A 25623-nucleotide genomic window follows, 5' to 3' on the forward strand; every position below is an offset into this window, starting at 1 on the left:
CTACATTGCAGAATTTGGCAAGGCTAAGCAAAGCTAGTACTTCTAAAAGGAAATTTCTGCCCGTGCAAATATGGCTAATAGATGCCAAGGTGAATGGCACCATGGCGGTGAAGAGCAAGACCAAATAATTTATCATAGCTCAAATACTATATCTGATTTAAAATGTCATATATGCCTCTCATTCGGCTAGTCCCTTTGTCACTACGCCACATCATTGATTGACAATGATTACCAACGAATCATTTATGCACACAAATACGAAACAATCAATCAAAAAATTTATGCAATGACATAGAGCACGATCTTGGAAAGCCAAATCCAGAGGGTAAGCGGGCCAATAACGGTTTTACCCTAGTATCTTCTCAAATAGAATATAAGAGAGAACTCCATCCTAAATGCTTGAAAGAATCCTTAAAAAATCCCATCATGCTTCCTTTAAGAGAAACAAAGAAAACATTTAATTGACATCAAACTAATCATTATATTCTGAACTCACATCAAGAAGTCATCATCGTTTTGGTCTTTAGCTAGAAAAGATTCACCCCCTCCACATAGCCTTCCTTTCTATGCAACATAGGCAAGGTCAGTAAACTGCCGATCATTGGAAACATAACCTTAATCTACAAGTGAAATCATATAAAATATCAGGACCTACCATTCGAATTACCAGTGCACCATTGGTGATTGCACTCAATTAAAACCCAGTGAATGTCAAGAAGACAAGGCAAGCAAGAAATGGAGGTAGGGACAATGACTCTGCCAAGAACTCTGTGGTTGACAATCACTGCATTACATGTATGCCATGGAAAACATGTGAGGCATAAAACTTCTTGCTGAAACTCAGTCTCCCTATTGTCTCCACCCTCCGATCTTGGACGACCTTGCTCCAATTGAAGCGGAGGAGAACCTCTCATCCTTTGTGATAGAGAGACACTCCCCTGACTGGTCTTAATCAGGAATCTCCCTACATGCTTGACGCTGGCCAGGCAAACCTAGTTTTCCCCCCGTCGATTACAAAAAGTGGCCTCTGCTATCTCCTCTTAGCCCTTAAACCTCACGAAAATTCAAGAACTGCCTTGCTGTTTATTTCTGTGGAGTTCTAGCTGAGTAAAAATTGCGAGTATATGAGAACCTAAGCAACAGGAAAAAAGCGCTTTTGAAGAAATAAGCCACCTAAAACAAAGCTCTTTTCTTGATCGTGATGCTTATTTAATGACATATTTTACAACACGATAGCCCTCACTACATTTTAATGTCAACCAGCATTGAATACATGAAGATCTTGATGGATTTTATGTCCATGAAGTTAAAAGGCAAAGCTGGAACAACCGTACAGTTGAAGCCTGGAAATTTCCAGACATAAACACCAGCCTTCTGTACTCCGACTTTAAATATCTCTCTTGAAAGGGTTCTGCTACTTTTTGCTTGAACCCAGTAGTGAGTTGCCAATAGACCATTCCTCTTTCTAAAGGTTCCACATAATCTTGAGCATAACCACGCCATGATACTTGCTCTTGGGAAAGCACAAGGTCGCCCGCGAAGTGGCCTAGTGCAATGCCAAGCCATATCACCTCAAGTTTGAGGTAGTTAAAACACAAATAATACTTTAGCAAGCTGAACAATGATTGCCCTGTGCAGCAGCGCTGGCTATATCTGCTGCAATTTTAACTGCAAGCTCCTAAATGGACACAAGAGAATCACCTACATGCAGAACATAAGCTCTCTCATGAGTAAGTTACAGAACTCCAGTTTACAAACCTAATGTTCATAAAGACAAACAAAATTGCGTTTTACATGCTTGCTCCTCACGCCATAACAATACTCAAATAATTAGATCACTACAGATAAAACCCAAATTTACCTATAAACATAGTGTACCGCAATGGGGTCCCCACCAACCCTCTCAAGGGTTATCAGAGTCGTATTTGCTTCTGAATTGCACAGACGATGTGTACAAGAATCATACCTTCATGTTCATGCAATGGTAACAATCGATGTAGATCCAACCAAATGATAACTTGGCACCAGCTGTCTGCTCTCTGAGACTCAAAACTGCTCTAGCTGATGGCTCCAAGCAACTCCTACAGCAACACACCTCCGAAGGCTGATTCGGGATGGTGTAGGAGTGCTAGATTGGGCTACTACTTAGCAGAAAATCTCTGGTGACCTGAAAACTCTAGGACGTGGGACTACTTCCTTCTTCCTCCTAGTTGCAGGCCAAACGCCTAGATTACGTGGCTGAAAGCTGGTTGCTCCAAACCTCTACTTCTGCAGCCTTATCGTGCCACAAGAGGGCTGTGACGTTGTTCTATGGTGGTTGCAATTCACCTGCATAAAAAAACATCATCCATTTACCCCTGGAGATACTTCTTTGAAAGAGTTACCAGCGGTACCGCCTCCTTTGGGTAGAGTCGAGTGGAGTCTAGCAGTAAAGTATTGCATCTATGTAAATTCTATTTTCGCAATCTAAAGCAAGTACCACACCAGCAAGATGTGAAGGTGTAGGGGGCCCTTGAAAGGGTTTGATTGAGACCCCATCAATGCATCCTCTCTTGTGTTGTATTTTACTTGGAGACACATCATGCACTTGGATATAGTTTACCACATGTTAGTGGCTATAGATGGGTGTGGGCCAGTAGACAGGAGACAAGTAGAGGACGAGAGTCTGGCAGAGTGGCTGTACTTTACAGGGAGGAGTTACAGCCAACGATACACATTGCTCACAGAGATGATCATGACAAATAAATGTGGGTGAGACTGAGGCCAGAGATTGGCAGATACCTATATATTGTTATATGCTATTTTGCACCTAGTATGTCAGCTTATGCGGCGCCCAGAGGGCAATCACCATTTACTATTTTGGATGAGAATATATGGGAATTTTTAAAAGATTGTGATATCATGATTTTGGGAAATTTCAACCCGAGGTCAGCGCAGTGCCAGTCAGACTTCTATGACACCCCTACGGAGATGTGAGGTGGCCAGAGGTCTCGCATGATAGAGAGCAGACAGAGTATGGCAGATTTCTTAGGGAGCACATGGTTTAGCCATCCAGAATGGTATCGGGAGATTCCATGAGTCGAGTGATTTCACTTGTTTCCCTCATCGTCATGGAGCTAGTACATTGGATTATGATCAACTACACCCAATTTCATTCCATGTATTGATGATTTTGTGGTGGGCCCTAGACCAATTAGGGTGGTAGTCGATCACGCTGTCCTGACTTTTTCGCTTATATTCTCTCACTGTATAGATGCACGTTGCAGGCACCCACACTCGCTATACATTTACGAGGGAGACAGACTGCCTATATTGATGAGATATACATGCACCTCTACGTGCAGGATCTAGGGCGCCCTCTTCATGAGCTCATACAGGTTCTGACAGACACGCTACATGATGTGGCGGCACAGGCCTTCCCACATAGCCACCATTCAGAGAGACCTCGTTCTGGGAAGATGACCCATAAACAATAGGTATGATGAGGAGTATAGAGAGACGAGAGTCAGGACTACAGAGGGAGGTGCTCATTACTCACAGACAGCCACGGATTACCTTCCAGCGCCTTGCGTGACGAAAGAAGAGAGCTTACCTAACTCAGAATTATATCAATTACCTTGAGCCAAGACTCAAGTGAGGTTTAGAGATTGTTTCACGAGCACTCCCTTGCACTAGCTATTACATCTACAGACATATCGGGTGAATATGCTATCTCTCTCCATGGCCCCGGCCTAGCAGTTATTGCCAGACCCATCACATGCCCACCACACTTCCACTTTCTTTACTGCAGAGTTGGTAAAGAAGGGTATTGATAGGATGAGGACTGGAAGAGCATATGACCATGATTGCTTGGTAGATTTTATACATGCGAAGGATCTTTTGGCTGATCTTCTTGCATTGATGTTTGATAGAGCTATGTGTCAGGGTTTTCCCTAATACTTAGGAGCGTGTCCACGATTGCACCTATTTTCAAATCTGGGGACCCTACTTTGCTTGGGAATTACCACACTATCATGATTGAACACACACTAGCCAGATTATATATATCCATCATTCAGCATGAGCTGAGAAAATGGGCAAAAAGAGAGGGCATCCGAGCTTCAGGCCAAGCTCGTTTCAAGAGTCCTAGATCACATTCTCACACTACGAGCTATTATTGAGGAGGGCAGATTTAATGATTTGGCCTTTTTATAGACGTTAAAATTTCTTTCTTTCTTTCTTTATTGTCACTTTGTGGATTTCCACAAAGCTTTTGGTACAATTCCGAGGGGCAGATTAATGCACAGATTGCAAGAGCTGAAGGTGCCAGTAGAGCTCATACGGAGGATCATGGCCTTGTACAGGACGAGTGCATACTACAGAGAGAGGTGGCTTTGGAAGAGATCACACATGGGCAGATGTATACTCTTCCGACGACTTGTACGGTGAAAGAAGAGATCTTTCTTAGCTCAGCTTAAGAGAGATATTTATCAGAGATACTCTTGAACCAAGACTCTACTCACCCTCTCCAGTCATTATTTCTACATAGATATGGACAAATATGCATCCTGTCTATACATAGTAGCAAATCAATCACCATTGCTAGACCCACCGGAGCCCTGTCCTCTCACTTCTACTTTCTTCACAGCAGAGATGGTGAGACGAGCCATTGACAAATTGCACATAGGGAGGGCACAGGATCATAATGGGATTGTGGCAAATACATGCTAGAGATCATATTGATGGTTTGTTGGCCTTCATGTTCAGTAGGGCCATGTGAGGGGTTTCCTGACACATGGAGTACGTCTATGATTGTACCACTACCCAAGTCTGGAGATCCGACCTTGCCAACTAACTATCACATTATCATGATTGGCCACTCATTGGCCAAGAAATATGCATCTATACTTAGCAATTGGGCAGATAGGCATAGAGAGAGGGTGTATGCGCTTCAAGACAGGCTCGATTCAAGAGGGGATTCTCTACACTTGATCATATATGCATGCTTAGAGCAATCATTGAGAAGGACAAAGCACATGGGAGGAGGATTTCTTGTAGCTTTGACTTGCAGATGTTGGCCAAGGGGCCTAAACCCTAAGAAGAACAAGTAACAAAAGAAGAAGTCCTATCAACTTATGGGGACCCCGTTCGATGGGGCCTCAAGTGACATGAAGGATTAAAATAAAGCAGGACCAACACACACGCAAAAACTGATGACGTGGTAGATTTCCGAAAATGCGTTGGCATGATAACGTGGCAGGCTGTACGGATTTCCACGTTTTGCGCTGGCTGATGATGTGGCAAGCTGTACGGACTTTCGTAAATTATGCTGGCAGCTTTTGGCATTGCTTTTTGGACCAAAAGCTTTTGAGTTTTAAAGGCTTTTTACTGTAACTGCTTTTTAGGCCAAGGGACTTTAAATATGAGGCTAGGGCTCATTCTCTAATAGGCTTCCTAGAGAAGGTGCAAAGTCTGGAGTAACGACTTGTACTGTGTTGATGCAATATAAAGAAATACCGAAAGGGGCGCCAAGGTTTGGGGCCAATACTCTCTGGTGTGAAATTCCGCCACTCCGTGTCGTGTGTCGTATCTCTCTTTGGTTCAGTTGTTATTGAAGTGTTAAAAGTTTGTTCAGTTTCTTCTTTTCTATTGGAACGTGGTGCCCGTCTTGTGACAAAGACCTCTTGGAAAAGGGTCTTGTCTAGCCTAGTACTTCACCATATTGCTCTGCGGTGTTGTTGGTTTTGAAGAAAGACAGATCTTGGAGAATGTGCATCGATTAAAGAGCTCTCAACAAAATCACCATCAAGAACAGATTCCTGATTCATAGGATCGATGATATACTCGACAGATTACAGGGATCCTCGTGCTTTAGCAGGATTGATTTGAACAGTAGATATCATCAGATCAGAATCGCGTCGAGAGACGTCTACAAGACAACTTTTCGGACGACTTTTGGGTTATTTGAGTTTTTGGCAATGCCTTTTGGCTTAACCAATGCTCTTGTGACATTTAATCGGATGATGGACAGGATTTTTCGAGAGTACAGGCTATTCGTTGGCACTTTCTTTGACAATATCATTGTTTTCTCCAAGAATGAGGCAGAACATAGAGATCATCTGCTTCAGGTCTTTCGGGCATTACGAGATCACAAGTTAGTGATTAATGCAAAGAAAAGTAAATTTTTCCTACTAGAGATACACTTTTTGGGACACATTGTGTCAGCAGCAAGAGTGCAAATGGATCTGGCCAAGATAGAGACTATCCGTGGTTGGCCCGATTTGAAGAATGTCCATGAAGTTAGAAGCTTCTTGGGACTGTGTTCGTACTACAGGTGGTTCATTCGAAAGTTTGCAGAGGTTGCTTCCTCTTTGCATATCTTAACACAGAAAGGAGTCCCTTTCTCGTGGGGACCCACAGAGGTGACTGCCTTTCAGACATTGAAAGAGAACTTGACTACGGGACCAGTTTTGACTCTGCCGGACTTGGAGAAGTCTTTTGAAGTATATTGTGATGCTTGTGGTCGTAGTCTTGGTGCGGTCTTAATGCAAGAAGGCCATGTCATTGCTTACGAGACTCGATTGTTCTCAAGGCCGGAAATGACAGCACAGATTTATGAGAAAGAGCTTTTGGCGGTTATCCATGCTCTTACTCAGTGGCGGCACTACCTAATCGGAGCGGATTTTACTATCTTTACAGACCATCAGAGTTTGCGCTACTTCTTGTCACAGAAGCAGCTATCGGAAAAGCAAATACGGTGGGCAAACATCTTGTCACAGTTTCACTTCCAAATTGTCCACGTTCAGGGACAGAAGAATGTGGTGGCAGATGCTTTGTCTCGGAAGCCGTTGATTCTGGCTATTTCCGCGATACATCTATGGTCGACCAGTATACAGATTTTGCAGACGTTTTCACACGGATACAGGATGGGAAGATAGTAGCGGGATATTCCATTCGGGATGGCTACTTGATGAGGAAAACCATGTTGTGCGTTACACAGCCATTGAGGTAAAAGGTTATGACTGAATGCCACTGTCCATCTTTTACGGGTCATCGCGGCATTGCTACCACCATGAAAAGGGTAGAGAGATACTTCTTTTGGCCGAGACTCAAGAAGGATGTGGAAGAGTTTGTGCGCAGTTGCTTGGTATGCCAGAAGGTCAAGTTTGACAGGCATAAGGCACAGGGATTGTTACAACCTTTGCACATACCCACCCGCCCGTGGGAAAGTATTGCAATGGATTTCATTTTTGATCTCCCGAGAATTCCGGGTGGTCACGATGGTATCTGGACTGTTATTGACAGATTTAGCAAGCAGGCTCATTTCATTCCAGTGAAGAAATTAGTCAAGCCGGATCCCTTAGCGAGACTGTTTGTGGCCCAGATTTTCAGATTACACGGCATGCTTGAGACGATTGTCTCTGACAGGAACCCCAGATTTACGAGTTTGTTTTGGAAGGCAATTTGGGAGAACATTGGTACGTTGTTGCAGTTCTCGTCATCGTTCCACCCGCAGACTGATGGGAAATCTGAGATTGCCAATTCAGTGGTTTTAGATTTATTGAAGTCTCATATCTCGGATCAGAAGACTCAATGGGAAAAGTATTTACCTTTGGTGGAATTTGCCTACAATAACACGATACACTCTTCAACGGGGAAGGCGCCATTTGAGATTGTTGAAGGTGCTGCGAAGGTTCCACCCTTCCTAAGCACAAAAGATAAGATTTTTGGAGCGGATGAATACACACGCGACTAGATACGGCTTTTGCCAAAGTCCACGAGGCTTTGCAAAAATCTCAAGAACGACAGAAAAAAGGCAGCAGATCGCCATCGTCGCGATTTGAAATTGAAGGAGGAGATTGGGTGCTTTTACGTTTTGAGAAGGCACGCCTGAGAAATAAAAAGAGAAAGGAGAGGCTTTTTCCAAAGCTTTAGACCTTTCCAGATATCCGAAAAGATCAATGATGTCTCCTTCCGACTGAAACTGCCTGACACTTGGAGGATTCACAATGCATTCCATGTGAGTCTGTTGAGACCTTTTAAAGGTGATGTGCCTGATGAGGGGGAGCCTGATGAGCAACCCAAAGTGGAAGAAAACGAGGAGATCCTTGTTCCTGAACAGATTTTGGCACATAAGGATACGAAGAATAAAGGTAAAGTCCGAAGGCGGTTCTTGGTTAAATTCAAGAACTATCCTGCATTGGATGCGAGATGGACCTAGCAGATATTCCTCAGATTGTGAAACTTTACCTCAAAGCTTTTGGTTTAGCATAGTCTACTCCAAATGGAACCCAAAATTCAGCTTGGCCGGAGATCTGGTGTAGTGGGATGCACAAGAGGGGAATTACTCCGCTCCTTTGTCAACAGATGCCTCGATTTTGATACTAGAGTAACTGATGTCTCTTTGAGCTTCAGGGATACTGAGAGCTGACAGTATTCTGCTGATGACTTTATGAAATGGAATTCCTGAATATGAAACTAATTTGTTCTTGACTTGTTTTTAAGTGCTGGAACTGATAGACGAAATGATTGCAGCATTTTGGTCTACTTGATCTCGAATAGACATGGTTGCAATAGGGATTAGTCAATCGGACATCGATGAGGTCCCGATTGGATCTAGATGCGATTGCTAGCTACATTGCCGATAAATCATGATCTAAGATCTGGATGAATGTTGAATGTCATGTGATGTCTCGTGATGTCCTGTGATGTCGTGTGATGTGACTGTCGATTGGTACATGTGCTAGATGTGTGTTCCTAGTGCGTAGGTACTAACAGTCAGTGTCTGCTAAGACGGTTTATGGCCTCTATCTGTTTTGCAGACGTAATCGAGGGCGATTATAATGCTTTCAAGAGGGGGGTATGTCACAAAGTGATGACGTGGCTACCTGTCTGCAAAAACCCTAACCCTAAAAACCTGCAAACCCTAATTCTGGAAACCCTAACCCTAAAACTTGCAAACCCTCATTCTGTTGCCAAAAACCCTACACTGCCGAAACCCTAACTCTGATCATGACACGTGGCAACAATACGAACGTCCGGAATTTGCGGCGGAATTTGCGGGCTATTGAGGCAACTTTTTGACATTGCTTTTATCTACGCAATGGATGGGAGAGAGAAAGAAGCTTTTGCTTTCTTTTTAATTGGCTCAAGAGAGCTTGTAAGAGAAAGAGCCTTTGCTGTTATTTTTAGGCTTCTGATTCTAAGCTTTTGGGGTTCTGCTTTTGGCATCCCTTGTAAATAAATAAGTGGTTTGGGCTCCCACTCTACAGAGCATCTAGACGTAGAGTCTGAGTGAGACCCAACCACTCTTGTACTTTGAACTCAGATTAATACAAAAGAAATACCAAAAGCGGCGCCAGTCTTTGGGGCCAATATCTCTAGGCACGGACTCCGCCGGGCCAGTGTAAATCAATTGTGAACTGTGAACTGTTTTGAAGTGGTTATTTGGTGATGTCGCAATAGATTCTTGACTTGGAGTGTCCAAGTCTGTTACACGCCCCGAATAGGGAGCGCTAAACCACGTAGACCAACCTGCTGGGAAACCAAAAATCTGCTCATCATCACCTCAGCATAGAACAGAAAGAGAAAGGGGGCAAGAGGGCAGCTCTGTCTGACCGAACGTGTGAGCATGAAGTGATCTCCTCTACCACCTGCCAACAGCACTTGATTGTGTGCCCGTCTGTAAAGAGCTAACACGCCTCTGATCCAAGCATCTGAGAAGCCCATCCTGCATAGAGTGCCCCCCAAAAAGTCCCAATCAACTCTATCATAGGCCTTCTCAAAATCGAGAAGAAGTATCACCAGATCCTCACCACATAGGCGAGCGAGGGCAGAAGCCTCCCAAAACGTAAAGATGTTTTCAAGGATACTACACTCCTTGACAAAACCAGTATGTGCCCATGTATAATGCTCTCTAGAAATGGCTGAATCCTCAAACTCAGAGCCTTGGCAAGAATTTTGTAGGCTGAGTTGAGGATGCTGATGGGCCTCCACTGTCGAATCTCATCCAAGGAGCCACCTTCCTTGGAAATGAGGTAAACCAGACCCTCACTCATGCTGTCAGGCATCTCTCTTGTGTGTAGGATGTACTGAAAAGCGTTGCAGAGATCTGAGCCAAGCAGGTCCCAGTACTCTAAGAAAAAACTGAGTCAAACCATCCCCTCCTGGACAGCTACCACGGGGAAGTTCTCTGAGGGCCACGTGAAGCTCCTATAGCTAAAGAGGCAGCTCAAGCCTCTGGCGCATCTCCTCAGTCACAAGACAAGGCATCTGTGCCCAATCTTGCTCTCTGCACGCATCCTGACGCTTTGACTGAGGCTCTGTTGAAAGCACGTCACGGTAAAAGTCAGTAGCAACTACTCACATGTCCTCAGGCTCCAAATCAGCTGACCCGTCGGGCCTCCTCAACTGGCTGACCTTGGCATGCGTATGCCGGGGTCTCACTGCCTGTCGATGGAAAGCAAACTCAGGGCGCCACTCTGTGCTAGCAAGCTCCTGGCGAGCCTGCTGCAACTGCTCCTCCAACCAAGGATTGTCTGGATGCTGCTCCTGCATCCTCTGCAAGGAAGCAACGCCCCATCAAAGACGCTGCTCCTCCTCTCTCGCTGCAGCCAGGCGGGCCGAGGACTCCTGAAGAAAGAGCCGACTAAGTTGAGCAAGTCTAGAGGCCACTCTGTCAGCAGGAGAGTCATGCATGTCTAAGCTCTCTATCCAGAGAGCCACCACTCGCTCTCTGAGCGCAGAGTCTAGCAAGACCCTCTCAGGGATGCGTAGCATCGTAAGCCCCCTTCTCTATCTATCTCCTCACTAGTGCATGGTCCGAAAAGGAAGTCCCAGTCAGAATGCAAACTGTCCCACCCAAGTCATATAAGTGGTCACTAGTGTAGAAACGATCTATCCGAGACAAATTCACTCCTCCCACTCTACGGTCCGAATGAGAGAAGGCCAGGTTGTCTGGGGGCCTCACAAAGCTAGAATGCTGCCACATACTTGCAACCTGCAAAGTCATACAAAACCTCTCCCAAGCTGCCAACTCAACTCCATGCACAGTAGTATGGCTACCTCCAATCCCGTCAGAGGGGTCCGCCAACATGTTGAAGTCACCCCCAGTGCACCATTGCTCTGCCTGCGGCAGAGACTGAACAATATGAGACCAAAACTCTGCACGTGCACTCGCCACATTGGGCGCATAGATTTTCAGGAAGCCCACGAGGCAACCCTAAACCTGCATAGTGATCCACTGAGCCTTGCCTGGCACAATAATCCCTCTGCCAACAATGGCCTGCTGCAAAGAATCCGCAATAGTCATACATACCCCTCCCTGGATGCCTCCAGGTCCAAATGCAGCTGACCAAAAAGTCTCATAACGACCACACAAAATCTGACCACATCGTCTAATGCGGCTCTCACAAAGATGATGCTCCTGTAGCATAAGAATGTCAATTTCACCACCCACAAGGCATCTCTGAAGCTCCTGGCGCAGCCGACCCCTCTTGATGCTGAAATTGGGGCCCTCCTAATCGTTGCACATTCCATGAGATGATCCTCATGGAGTCAATGAGAGCAAACAGATGCTGCCACAACAACCAACCTCGCTTTCTTTGAGGCCGGTTTGGATGGGGAGTAATCCGCATCCGAACAACCTCTAGACAAGTGTGAAAGGAGGACTGTCCCGCCTAGGCCCGAGCCGAGCGTGCACCAAGAAGGGCTACATCCTCCGTCCAAGAATCCTCATGTACAAATACATAACAAGGAGGGTTTTGAGTGTCAGCAAACAAATGCACCACAAAGTGTCTGTAACCTGCTGCATCCGGAGGCGTCACCGCTCAACTTGGCAAGAGGCCAAAGTGTCTGCACCAAATCTGTCACTCCTAAGTCACCCTGTGTGGTGTGAGAACTCAGTAGCTTGAAGTTGGAGCCAGTCAAGAACAGTGTGTTGGGTCCACTCTGTGGAATCCCTGCCGCACAGCGGAAAGGAGAAACCCACCGCTGTGTCCAAAGCCTCAATGCCTTTAGCTGCTAGAGAGAGGGCGTGGACTCGAAAGCAAGCCTCCTCCAAGTCAGGAGAAGAGTCACCCAGGAACCGTGAGAAGCTGTAGTCGAAGAAGTCACAACGTCTGCGAATGTCAAAGCAAGTCAAACCTCTAGGGACTATTGCAAAAGGAGAAGTTTGTACCAAAAAAGGTGGCCTCTGGTAGGGAATTCCCTCTCGAGCCACGTAGCTCGTGGCAAAAGCACTACAAAGAGATCGCCTCGCGGCAAACGCGTGTCCAGTCCCCTGCGTCTAAGGAGTGAAGGAGGGGTGGGAGATGAGGCTGTGGGCCCCATCGAGGAGAAAGGGGGAACGGGAGGCGGAGGTGGAGGTGGGGGAGGGGGACGGGAGGCGGAGCGGCAGCGTCTGAGGGAGGAGAAGGTGGAGGTGGAGGTGGAGGTGGAGGAACTGAAGAGGACGGGGCCTCCTCAAGCGGGTCCTGCTGAAGGGGGTCAAAACGGTTCCCAATCGGAACCCAATGCTGCTAAGCTGCAGAAGGTCGGCCACTAGGGGGAGCAGTGGAATGAGCCCTCCCCTGTCGCAACGGCGGCCAGCCACCTGCTGCAAACCGTCAAATGTCTGATCGCTCGTCTCAGTCGAGGTACCAGCCTGTGCATCCTATGTGTCTGGGGCATGCTCAGCCTTGGGAGGCTGCGCCTGCGCTGTGGGTCGAGGTCTCCTGCGAGGACAGACCTTTGCCAAATGGCCCATCTGTCTACAAATGAAACACTCATTCGGGAGGCCCGAACACTCCACACTCTGACGGAACCAACCCCAACTCACCCTAGGTAGTAGGATGACCTTCAGGAGAGTATGGATGTCCCGAACCAAAACACGTACTATGGGGATGCCGGCCGCCTTGGTAGCTACAGAGGCTGCCGTGCGAGGTGTCTCCAAGACAGTCCTAATCTCTGAGCCTATCCTGAACAAGAGTGGCAGGTACTCCCTCCTCAAACCGGGAAAGCAGACGGAGATGGGAAGGTCTGCCTCCTCTACCAGAACATCTGTAGCTGGATCGAAACTATGCCTCCACTGTCGAAAGTGGGCTCGAACTACTCTGATGGCCAAGGGACTCGTCGCAATGACCTTGGACGCCATCTCCGAGGTCTCGAACTCTATCTGATAGTAGCCGCGTCCGAGGAACTGAACATCCAAGATCTTGCCCAGCTCGGCGAGAAGGCGGGCCTGGAGAAGATCGTGCACCTCTCCTTTGTTGGGTCTAGTGCCGAGAATCTTGCAGATGACAGAAGTCGCCTGCATGCGTTTCACCTTTGTTGCAAGGCTCGCTTGCTCTGTCGGCGAAAGAGCAAGTTGGATGGTAGGCTCTGCGGGGTTAGGCGAGGGGGCTTCCTGAGAGTCCCTCTGAGGTGGAGCATGAGCCTCCATTAGTGTCTGCTGCCGCGGAGAAAGGGCAAAATGACGATGACGAGAGGTGGCCCTCTGCTGGCCGAGCACGTCATCAGTGCTGACGAATTCACCCGAGCAAGACCAGGGAGGAGGGGGTGGGGGTTGCGATGCGGAAAGAACAGGAGTGCGAGGCTGGGCGGGTGGGCGGGCTGAGGCGCAGCGGGAGGGGGCTGAGGCATGGCGGGCTGGGGCGGACACGCTGAGGGCTGACTGCACGCTGGTGCTGATTGCAGGCAGTGGGCGGGCAGGGCAGCGCGAGGGGCTGGGGGGGGAGAGCGATGGCGAGAGAGGGGGAGGGGGGCAGAGCGTGCGCAGGGGGGGTTGGGCGAGGGCATCAGCGAGCGTCACTTTATGATTCCATATATTGCATTTTTCTGTTGAGTCGTGGGGATTTTTATCAGGCCTTGGTGCGCCCAGTGTTTGCATAGAAGTCAGTGCAAACAAGTAACCTCTACAAGGAAATCCTAGGCCTCATTTGTAAGGACGACCACCACTAGCTAGAGTGCTATTGAAGAGCCTAGAAGCTAAACAAGAAGAATGCTGGTAGGCGCCTGCTCACAGGAACTTCTAGAAAAAGGTTCTTCACGTATCCTCCTAACCAAAGACAGAACAGAACTAGAGAGTAAGTTTTAGCTCTTACCGTACCGTCATAATCCTGCAGCTGGACTATCTGAAGTTTGAATTCAGGATTTGAAGCAAGTGGAAACATTCATGGCAGTAAAATACAAAAAATAAGTTGTGATATGGATGTGTTTCTTACAAGGCTTTGAGCCAAGCAGGGAAAACCAGTGGTGAGTTGAGTTCCAGCCTCTTCAAGAATATGGCATAAAGAAGATGCAGAATCAAGACAAAAGAGCCACAATTCAATAGCACCTACAGATACAGTTAAACATGTATTGTTAGAATTTCAAAAGACGCCTTACAACATCCGTAAACAAAAGCAAACAGCAATGTTTATAAGGCAGTCAATTTTGAGGCCAATGGGGCTTATGCATCCAGTGACCGCAAGAACGAGTCTGAATTACAACAAAAAGCCCCCTTTAAAAGAAAGCATACCAGGGTGCCAAATATAAAGTAAATGCTTCCCATGGAAGGAACAAAGTTGATTCCCATTGTTGCTAGCAAAAGTGATATAGATGCATGAGCATTGATAGTAATCTGCAAACAGTTCAGAAATCTTCCTGAAAATTCCTTGCTCTTTCTAGCTCTAATGGTACAAGTAATAAATGATTTGTAACCATTTTATCTCACCAAAACGAGCAGGTTTTCTCTAATCAGCCATGATGTTAAAAAAACAAAGCCCATGGCCCCTGTGCTTCGAACCTGCAGTGGCAAGAATAAATCAGTAAAACTCAAAGACACCAGTCTCTCTACAAGTGGGAAAAATACGAACAAACTTATCTTGTTTCTCTGCTTCCACGAGGCTGGCTAGACTGGCTAGCCTCTACTATGAAAAAGCAACCACCGATGCCATTTACACAGAAATTGTACATCGTGGGATGCTAAGAACACAAAACAATCCCTCACACCCCCCCTCACCCCCAAAACGGCCCGCTCGGGTGGATCCTGAATATCAGAGCTAGGGAGGGAACTCCAAGAAGACAATGAAGGAGGCTCTGACGACAACGACCATGTGAAATCTTGTCGTAGAAACATGGTAGAGCAAGTAGAGAGCAGAGCAACAAGCCATCAAAACCAACAGCCAGGGCAAACAACACAAGAACCTTCAAAAGAAGACAAGGAAGACAATGAAAGAAATAGAAAACCAAAGGAAAACAGGGAAATAAAACGAAAGAAACATGTTCTAAAAACAGACTGCACCTACCCACCCACACGCACGCGTGCACATACACCCACCCGAAAGCCAATCTCAACAGCGCGATGAAAGCAAAGCAAGAAAATCCAAACTCCACTCTGGAACAGAACACACGCACGCGCGCGCGCACACACACACACACACACACACACACAAACTAGAGCAAGAAGTTGCAGGTGAGAAACAAGGAAACAGGAAAAGCCGAAAACAAGAAGACAAACATGCGCAAAGCAGGCCACACTAAAAGCGAATACCGGGATATTCATGAGGTCAAGTATCTTTTGCAGTAGCATGAGGACCAGCAAAAGAAACTCTGTTTAGGGCACCTTTGCTTGCAAGGTTCGCTGTAGTCCGGCTAAAGCAGGATTGGGGAGCCCTTCAAGTGGTTTCTGCTACCGAGCAAGGAGCGGTTGGGGCCATTGACACAGGTCTCAGAGGACCAATCGAGTTGGTAGGACCTCAACCCGGTTACATGCAAACAGGTAACAAGGCAAAGAAGGGGTTAGCGAGGTTCTTGGTCGAGGCAATGGGTGAACTCCAAGGTGAACAATACAATACCTTGAAGGATGGCACCCATTGCAATACTGTCGTCAGCAGATGGCGGTACGGTAAGCGCCAATAGTGGCGGCAAAGGGCAGCACAAGCAGCCCAGCACAGCAACAAGGCAGGTACAAAGGTAGCCAAAGGAGGTGTTGGTAACGGCAAGGGCTAGCAAAAGGCAGCGCAGGTTGCTTTTTGTGCTTTCTAAACTTCTCTTTGATTATCCTTTCTTCGACTTGCTTTGCTTGTTCTTTCTTCGCTTCTTCCACTTCTTCTCATCCTCGTTGGAAGTAGAGGAAGAAGAACTGTTGGAACTGTTATAGGATGAAGAAGAATTGGGACCATCCTCAAAGTGAACACGCTTCTTTGATCTGATAGCCTCCTTGAAAGTAGATTTCCAGCCCAAATAGCAAGCATGATCCTTTGACCTGCTGCCCTTCCTATTAGAGTTCAAGCATCTCTCTGGATTCGTCCAGCCGGCAGTCCCAGTTTCTCCCAAGGACAGGTGTTAGGGAGTGAGGGCTGTTTTGTGGCCGTGCCCAGCCAGTATGAGGTTGTTTTCTCATGTTGGGTTGTGTTTAGCCATGTTTAGTCTTGGGTTTTGGCTTGGTTCCATGGCCGGCAAGCTCCTGTAGGCTGGGAATATTTTTCCTAGCCTTGCCATATTTGTCCCATGGCCTTATTGGCCACTGGTGCTTTTTTCCTGCATTTCCCTTATTTTTCTCCAATCGTTGCTAGTGGACAGCTGGCCAACCTAGACTTATGGGGCTATATATGGAGAGGGCAAGGCACTAGGGGAGAGTAGTGCAGAGCCCTTGGGTGCAAGGCGCCCTAGTGGGCAGCCGTAGGGGGCACGATGGGCAGGGAGATGGGCAGCCAGGCAGCGCTTTTGCTACAAATCAGCCCTAGCGTTTTCTCCAGCCCCAGCATTTTTGCTTCCCAGCAGTAGGGCAGTATAGAGATAGTTGATGGGCAGTAAGGACATTCTCCCTTGCATTTTTCTTCTCAGAGCATCTACAAAGAGACGATGTGATCACCTAGATGCGGAGCACCACAGCAAAGGTGCAAGCACCTGACAGGAGATGTTCCATGCTCTGGCATGTTTCCCTCTTTCTCCATATCAATTCTCTTGCTAGGAGGAGATACCGCCAGAGCCTCGCTTTCTCAGGAGGCTACAGCAGCCCATGTGGAGAATGTGTCAGTGGTCTCGTGTGCAAGAGCAGGTGGCAGTGTCGGTAGCAGTCGCGGTTGAGTGTACCTTAGTTCTATCCATTGGGCATGTCAGAGTGGACCACCCTTGGTCACTTGTATGAGCAGCTCTCTCTCTCTCTCTCTCTCTCTCTCTCTCTCTCTCTCTCTCTCAGATGTCTTGTCTCTTTCTACCTCAATGATCTCTCTTCTCCACAGGTGCCTTGTTCATGTATGTGGCATTGCAGGTGTTCTATACAAGTCGAGGTGTCCACCGGATCACGAGCCGTTCTTGTCTTCATTGCATCTTCCGTTGCCACCTTTGACATGGTATCAAAGCCCTCGGTGACACAACCACATTGGATGCTCGGATTTGGCTGATCCGGTGCCCTTTTGGACTTGATTGAGAGAGAAGAAGCTTGCTGTTTTTTCCTGTTTTCTCTCCAAGTTTGGGACTGATTTGGTTATGTGGAGGCTATGGACCCTCGTCTATGACTTCTCCATCTTTACCCTTGTTTACCGACATCTCTTCATTGAGGGGAGCCTGATGGAGGTTACAGGATGTGTAGCAGTGTTATAGATTGCTTTGGTTTTCCCAGATGGAGTTTTGTTGTCGTGCCTTCCAGCAAGTGGAGCATGCATGCGGCTTTTGGATCCATGAACCACTTCATTTCAGCCTTCTTCTTCACAGATACGTGTTTGGAGAGCAGTGGCATCTTCTTCAACAATTCTGGAGCAGGTTTCCACGGCTGTGTTTTCTTTGAGAATATGGATTGGCAGATTTTCTATGCCTGTTGCAAATGCGCATCTTTCTTTGAATTGTCAACAGAGCTTCCTCTCCAATGGGTAGTAGGTTGATGATTCAATTGCACTTTGGTACCAGATTGTGGATTATGGATGACAAAGGGGGATATCTTCACTTCTTGAAGTAGAGGATATTGTTTGACTCTTTCTTTTCCATCCGAGGATGGAAGTTCCAGTCCTGGCTTCAGTAGTCTCTTGTTCATCTAGTAAGCAGCAGATCAGGTACATGTTCCAATGCACATGTTGGAGTTGGCTTTGACAGGCAGAGGGGGATTCTTCAATCTCCAGAACCACTTCTTATATGATCATCCAACTTCACTGGGTTTAGAGGTGGAGCATGTGGTAAATCACAGCGAAAAAGGACAGTTTTGGTATAGATTTTAAGGAAGCAAGTTACAACAATGGGAGTATATGTGCTCTTCCAAGTTTGTATGCAGTTTGGCATATTGTATTGGATTGTCTCTACAGGTTTGGTCTTAGCAGATGTAGAGAGGTGGCAGAGATTTGGTTTGATCTCAAAGAATTTGCTTAAAGTAGCTAAGTTCTTCTTTGGACCTCGATGGCTTCCGAGTGGGAGTATCTTAGTGGGAGTACATGTGCTCTTCCGAGTTTGTATGCAGTTTGGCATATTGTATTGGATTGTATCTAGAGGTTTGGTCTTAGCAAATGCAGAGAGGTGGTAGACATTTGGTTTGATATTAGGGAATTTGCTTAGAGTAGGTACGTTCTTCTTTGGACCTCGACGGCTTCTTTGGCAGGTAACAACCTTTCAGGTCTTCCTATTCTTGGCAGTCCAAGTTTACCGATGCTGTGATTCTCTTCGAGTCTGGAGTTCCTTCAAATTCAGGTTTTGCTATTCAGTTACAGAGGAAGCACTCTCACTCTAGGTTGTTACAGATTTCTTTCTAGTGATACTCATTTTCTTTTCCCACGATTGAGTGGGAAGAGGGCTTCCTATCTTGGGGGCAATTCTTGGCTTTAGCTCTGGAGCTTTCAGTGATGTTTGCTCTGTTCCGACGTGGGGCTGAGTCAATTGTTACCTCACTGCGTACTTTTGAGGATACTTCTCTTTCAAAGGGGGCTTCCAAGTTATTATCTTCAATCAACTACCGGTGCTCCATTCAACGGAGTACCATACACGGTGTCTACTAGTCCTTGGTTTCCTTGCCCATTTTTTGAGGTTTTGAATAGTGTGCTTTAACCCATAATGCGATTTGTACCGTGGCGGATGTTTTTTTTTTTCCTTTAGCCACTATGGTGGTTGCTTCATCTTTCGGATTTGTGGTGTGACGGTTGCTCTTCTTAGTGCACCCAAGCAGTATATTCCTATGCCTTGTCTTCCAGATTGATCCTTGAGACTGTACCATTCAGGACGCACCTACTTCCCTTATCCTTAAACTGGCATGTTGTTTCGTATAGGCGAATAATGGTTCTTCTTGGACTGGGAACGAGTTATAGTTAGTCGGCATTCTCTAAAGCGGGGGACGGTCTTCTCGGTTCTTCCAGATTTGGTTCAAGTTCCACATATATATTTTCTTTCGGATTCACCTACCTCGGGTGATCCAGTTACACAGGTGGGGACTACTGGAGAGTTATGACACTTATCCATGGTGGGGTGTTCGCCGAGGATGTGGAGCCAGCTTGGGAGTCAATTTCCGTGGACTACTTCCTTTCAATTCTTGTGGTTCCATGTGCACTAGACAAGATTGATAAGTTTTTTTTTTTTTTCCCAAAAAAAAGATCCTTCTATTAGTTACTGAAACTGCCCATAGGGCTACAACCACCTCTTCAAGAGAGGGCTACAACAACCATGGTGGGAGACTCTCCCAATGAAAGAACCATCATATGTACAATGGGGCTAAATCAAGAGATGGGGGGAGGGAAAAGCCACACAAGTGGTCCGTAGTGCCATCGGAGTACACCCTGGACCATGGTGTAGAAAGGCCCAGGACGCCAGAGTCGAAGGAAAGCCTCTCTGCGGGAGCCGCCCTGAAATCCCTCGAGGTGTCCTTTGAGAGTGTGGATCAGCTCTAGCCAAAAATCCCGTACAGTCTCTGCTGGTGGCACAGGGCAAGCCTCAAAGATGCAGAAACAACGGGCCCGCCAGATGAACCAGAGTGTCAGGCCACTGATGAGCTCCCAATACTCCTCTCTCTCACTGCACCACTCCTGTGGAGTAAGCTCTGTAGTAGCAGGCTGAAGTGTAGGTCGCCCCTCCTGCATCACTACCATCCTACTGGTGGAGGATAGCTCAAACTGAAGTGCCGGGTCCGTGAGGGTGGACCAAGCCGCTCCTCCCCAAGTGTACTGTCGAGCCGTGGAGAGAGCAGGCATCAGCCGAAGAACTCGAAGCCACACCTACTGGGCCAAGGGACAGTCCCAAAGACAGTGACGTTGACTCTCCACAAGATGGTCACAAGCTGCATTCGGCCGAGAGACCACTATGCACTAGCCAGCTCCCAATTGCTGTAGCTCTATGTGCGATCAGCCACTGAAACAAGGTGACTCGCCTCGGCTGTCTAGAGTCCCACAACCTCTCCCAAAATGCTGTCAAGAACTCAGTTGTGAGACCCTCCTCCTGCCAATGAGGTGCTGCAACGAGGCGGCGGGCCTCTCTCTGTGCTGCTAGTATGTGACGTCCCAGACGAACAGTGTACTGAAAGAACAGGACTCCTCGATGTTCTACAGAAGAGAAGGGATCCCTCCATAGCCACTCACCAGGATCCCACTGTACTCGTGCCATTGGACAACACTCCCAAGCCCACAGCCTCCAGTATCGAGTCTCAAGAGCTGCTGGGTCAGGATCTATGACACAAGTCCTCCCACAGATGCCCACTACTCGGATCCACTGAAAACAGCACTCTGCCACCTGCGCGGCCTCTACTGCAACTCGTTGAAGGCGTCCCCCACCCTGGAGCTCGAAGAAAAGGGATGGAACAGTCTCTGAGTAGGCCCTGACTAAGATGAGAACCTCCAGTCGTATGAAGGCTCCCATCCACCGGGGTGCTACTGGCTCGAGAGACGTGAGCCACTCAGCTGGAACTGACTCTGAGATGTCTTGGCACATGCTCTGCACCCCTCTCATGCCCTGTAGCTGGAGACCCTGCACCTCCTCTGACCCGCTGCCATGGGACCCCAAGAAACATGAGGCCGACTACCAACCAAGTGGCCTCTCTGAGTGCTAACCATGGGGTTCCAAACGAGGGGCTGTCGTAGGCGCTCCTCAGTGCACGTAGGTTGTCTCTGCTCCAGGCCACGCCACAAGAGCTCCAAAGATCGAAGCAAGCTCACAGCGAAGCGGTCCTCCAGTCTCTTGCTCAAACCAACTCTGTGCATCTCTGTAAAGATCGATCAGGTCGAATGTTGCCAAGGGCCTCCTGCCTGAGGCACCCTAGCACGAAGCCGCTGTAGCAAGAACTCCTTCCAGGGGCTCCTCACCTGGAAGAAGTCCTTTGACGATGAACTTCCCAAGAAGGGCTCTGCTCTGCTACGCTGGATCAATGATCCCGAGCCCTCCCTCTGAACAAGGAAGAGTGATGACCTACCAAGCCACTTTAGCTCGGGCTATCTGAGTGTCACGTCCTAACCAAAGGAAGTTCCTGATCAGCCTCTCTACCTGGCTGATGCAAGAACTCGAGAAGATCCAGCAAGAAGTGATGTACCACATAGTCGCCAACACCAACTACTACTCTGCCAGCCAAAGAGAGTCGTGCTGAGCTCCAATGTAACAACTTTCTCCTGATAGACAGGAGAGGGGAAGCAATCTGCTGCTCGGGAGACAAGCCCAAGTACTGAACTGTAGTCCCTGGGCGAATCCACCTAAAACCCTCTCCTGGCATCCAATCGGGCACAGGGGCCCTTCCAACTAAGAAAGCCACTGTCTTTCTCCAGTTGATCAGTGTGCCCGATGCACAACAGAAGGTCTCCAGAGCCTGCTCACATCTGTGAAGGTTGGCCTCCTAGCCATCTAAGTACAAGGCTGAGTCGTCGGCAAACTCGGTGTCCAGTAGCTCATCTCCCCGAATAGGGAGTGCTAAGCCCTGTAGACCAACCTGCTGCGACACCAAAAACCTGCTCATCACCTCCGCATAGAATAGAAAGAGGAAGGGAGCAAGAGGACAGCCCTATCTAACCAAGCGTGTAAGCATGAAGCGATCACCTCTACCTCCTGCCAAGAGTACCTGACCATGAGCCTGTCTGTACAGAGCTGACACCCCTCTGATCCAAGCATCTGAGAAGCCCATCCTGCGTAGAGTGCCCTCTAGAAAGTCCCAGTCAACTCTGTCGTATGCCTTCTCAAAATCGAGAAGAAGAATCACGAGGTCCTCACCATGGAGCCGTGCCAGGGCAGAAGCATCCCAAAAAGTAAAGATGTTGTCAAGGATACTGCGTTCCTTCACAAAACCTGTCTGAGTCCCATGTATAAAGGCTCTCTAGAAGTGGCTGACTCCTCAAACTCAAAGCCTTGGCAAGAATTTTGTAGGTTGAGTTGAGGATGGTGATGGGGCGCCACTGTCGAATCTCATCCAAGGAGCCACCCTCCTTGGGAATGAGGTAGATCAGGCCTCACTCATGCTGTCAAGCATCACTCCTGTGTGCAAAATGTATTGAAAAGCGCTACAGAGATCTGGGCCAACCAGGTCCTAGTACTCCAAGAAAAGCTGGGAGTCAACCCATCCTCACCTGGACAGCTACCACGGGGGAGGGCCCTAAGAGCTGTGTGCAGCTCCTCAAGCTGAGGTGGCAACTCAAGCCTCTGACGCATCTCCTCAGTCACAAGACAAGGCATTTGTGCCCAAACCTGCTCCCTGCATGCATCCTGACGCTCTGACTGGGACTCTGCAGACAGTAACTCACGGTAAAAGTCAATAGCAACTGCACGCATATCCTCGGGCTTAGAAGCAACTGACTCGTCTGGCCTCCTCAACTAACTGACCTTGGCATGCGAGTGCCGAGGTCCCACTGTCTCAAAGAAAGCACCAGTCACTCTGTCGCCCACCTGGGTCCACTGAGATGCCTATCGGTGAAAAGCAAACTCATGTCGCCTCTCCTCTGTGCTAGCAAGCTCCTGTCGAGCCTACTGTAACTTCTCCTCCAACCAAGGACTGTCTGGATGCTGCTCCTGCATCCTCTGTAACGAAGCAATGCCCCGTCTGAGACGCTGCTCCTCCTCGACGAGCCAGAGACTCCTGGAGAAAAAAGCGGCTAATCTAGGCTAGGCATGAGGCCACTCTGTCAGCAGGAGAATCCTGCCTATCCAAGCTCTCTGTCCAGAGAGCCTCTACCCGCTCTCTGAGTGCTGAGTCCAACAAGACCCTCTCTGGGATGCGAAGCATCGTGCTGCCACTCCTGTGCCTGTTTGCCACTGTGAGGATCACTGTGCATGGTCCGAGAAGGAGGTCCCTACCAGAATGCCCACTGTCCCTCCCAAGTCACTGAAGTGGTCACTAGTGTAGAAGCGATCTATCCGCGATAGATTCACTCCTCCCACTCTGCGGTCTGATCGAGAGAAGGCAAGGCTGTCTGGGGGCCTCACAATACCAGAGTGCTGTCAAACATCCGAAACCCTCAAGAGTCGTACAAAACCTCTCCCAAGCTGCCAGCTCAACTCCATGCACAGTAGAATGGCTACCACCAATCCTGTCAGAAGGGTCCTCCAACATGAAGTCCCCTCCTATGCACCAGTGTTCTGCCTGCGAAAGAGACTCAACTATCTGTGACCAAAACTCTGCACGAGCACTCGCCACATTGGGCGCATAGATATCCAAGAAACCCACTAGGCCACCCTGAACCTGCATAGTAATCCATTGAGCCCTGCCTGGCACAATAATCCCTCTGTCCACAATGGCTTGCTGCAAAGAGTTCGCAATAGTCATACATACCCCACCCTGGATGCCTCCAGGTCCAAAAGCAGCTGACCAAAAAGTATCATATCGTCCACAGAGCTGACCACAACGTCTAATGTGGCTCTCACATAGATGGTGCTCCTGAATCATAAGGAGATCAATCTCTCCTCCCACAAGGCAGCGTTGAAGCTCCTGACGCAGTCGGCCCCGCTGACGCTGGAACTGGGGCTCACCTAGTCCCTCCACGTTCCATGACGACCCTCATGGGGAGCGAGAGAGAACAGATGCTACCACAACAGCTAGAAGGGCTATCTTCGAGGCTGGCTTGGATGGGGAGTAATCCGCATCCGAGCGTCCTCTAGATAGGCATGACTGCAACGAGTGTCTGGCCCAAGCCCAAGCAGAGCGAGCCGTACGTAAAGCGACCTCCTCTGTCCAAGAGTCCTCATGAATGTATACATAGCATGGCAAGCACTGTGTATCGACAAAGAAGTAAACCACAATGTGTCTACATCCTGCTGAGTCTGGAGGTGTCACCACAAACTTGGCCAATGGCCACATAGTTTGGAGCATGTCTGTAACTCCTAGCTCTCCCATGTGGTGAGAGAACTCTAGGACCTGTGTGTGCAACCATCCCAACACTGAGTCGAGAGTCCACTCTGTCTGGTCCCTGCCGCAAAGGGGGAAGGAGAAGCCAACTGCTGAGTCCAAGGCCTCTGTCTCCCTAGCGGCAAGGAACAGAACATGGACCCTGAAGCAGGCTGCCTCATGGTCTGCTGAGGGGTCGCCGAGAAAACGAGTGAAGCCGTAGTCGAAGAAGTCCCATCGGCGCCGGATGTCAATGCTCGTCAGACCACGAGGGATAGCTGCAATGGAAGATGTCTATACCTGCAGAGGGGGTCGAAGAAAGGCTGTCCCTCTCTCGCTAAGCGACACGTGGCAAGGGCGCTGCCAAGAGATCTCCTAGCCGCCGGAGAAGGCCCTGCCCCCTGGGTCGACTGTGGAACTGAAGCAGGAGGGGGGGGAGAAGGAGCTGGGGGGAGCGGTGGAGAAGAGGGGCGGGAGGGAGCGGCAGAGGTAGAGGGGCGGGGGGAAGAGGCAACAGGAGCAGGAGGCGGGGGGGAGGATGAGAAAGAGGGAGGGAACTCTGGGCGGAGAGGGACTGTCGAGGGTGAAGCTGGGATGGGGGCTGGAGCAGGGACCTCATCCTGCTCAAGAGACCCAAACCGGTTCCCCGTGGGAACCCACTGCTGTAGAGTAGGCGCCTGAGGACCACTTTGAGTGCCAGGCTGGCGCTGTGGCCCCTGTCGTCGTCTACCACGGGCCTGTTGCCATTCCTCCTCCGTTGGAGCCCCATGCTCAGAGGGTGGCTCTCCATGTGTGTGCTGTGTCTGTCGTGTCTGCTGGCCAGCCCTTGCAGGCTGGGGCTGAGGCTGTGGTGTAGGTCGAGGCCTCCTCCGTGGACAGGCCTTCGCTAAATGGCCAATCTGTCGACAAATGAAGCACTGGTTCGGGAGGCCCGAATACTCCACACTGTCGAAACCAACCCCCACTCACCCGAGGTAGAAGAATAACCTTCGGGAGCATGTGAGTGTCTCTGACCAAAACGCGAATTGAGGGAATGCAAGCCGCCTTGGAAGCTACTGAGGTTGCCGTGCGAGGTGTCTCCAGGACAGGCCCAATGGCTGAGCCAATCCTCGACAAAAGTGGTAAGTACTCCCTCCGCAAACCCAGAAAGCAAACAGAGATGGGGATGTCTGCCTCCTCTACTAAAACATCCGAAGCACGGTCGAAACCATGTCTCCACTGTCGAAAGTGGGCACGTGTTGCTCGGATGGTCAGTGGACTCATGGCGATGACCTTGGACGCCATCTCGGAGGTCTCAAACTCGATCTGATAGTAACCTCGTCCGAGTATCTGTACATCCAAGATCTTGCCCACCTCTGCGAGAAGGCGGGCCTGGAGAAGGTCACGCAGCTCTCCTCTGCTAGGTCGGGTGCCGAGAATCT

At 48.7% G+C, this 25623-nt stretch overlaps 1 protein-coding gene across 4 annotated transcripts in view; it reads right to left on the reverse strand.

Moving 5' to 3' along the window:
• Positions 1 to 512: 512 nt before the first annotated feature.
• The window catches only part of LOC147465753 (uncharacterized), a 101008-nt gene continuing 75897 nt past the window's right edge, over positions 513 to 25623 (reverse strand). Inside the window, exons 6-10 of one of the 4 annotated variants that reach the window (XR_015189407.1) lie at positions 14672 to 14743; positions 14477 to 14578; positions 14181 to 14293; positions 1967 to 2328; positions 1168 to 1701 (exon numbers count right to left, since the gene is read on the reverse strand). Coding sequence is in view for 3 of the 4 variants with exons in the window: in XM_086521600.1 (XP_086377726.1) it covers positions 528 to 564; positions 14181 to 14293; positions 14477 to 14578; positions 14672 to 14743 (324 nt within the window). In the remaining variant the exon portion in view is untranslated. Of the gene's footprint in view, positions 565 to 1167; positions 1702 to 1966; positions 2329 to 14180; positions 14294 to 14476; positions 14579 to 14671; positions 14744 to 25623 lie in introns of those variants that run through there. The other 3 variants (XM_086521600.1, XM_086521608.1, XM_086521611.1) reach the window with 3 other exon arrangements.

This window comes from Adiantum capillus-veneris, chromosome 1 (genome assembly GCF_014529385.1).
Source record: "Adiantum capillus-veneris isolate H3 chromosome 1, ASM1452938v2, whole genome shotgun sequence".
In the NCBI taxonomy this organism is placed as follows: Eukaryota; Viridiplantae; Streptophyta; class Polypodiopsida; order Polypodiales; family Pteridaceae; genus Adiantum; species Adiantum capillus-veneris.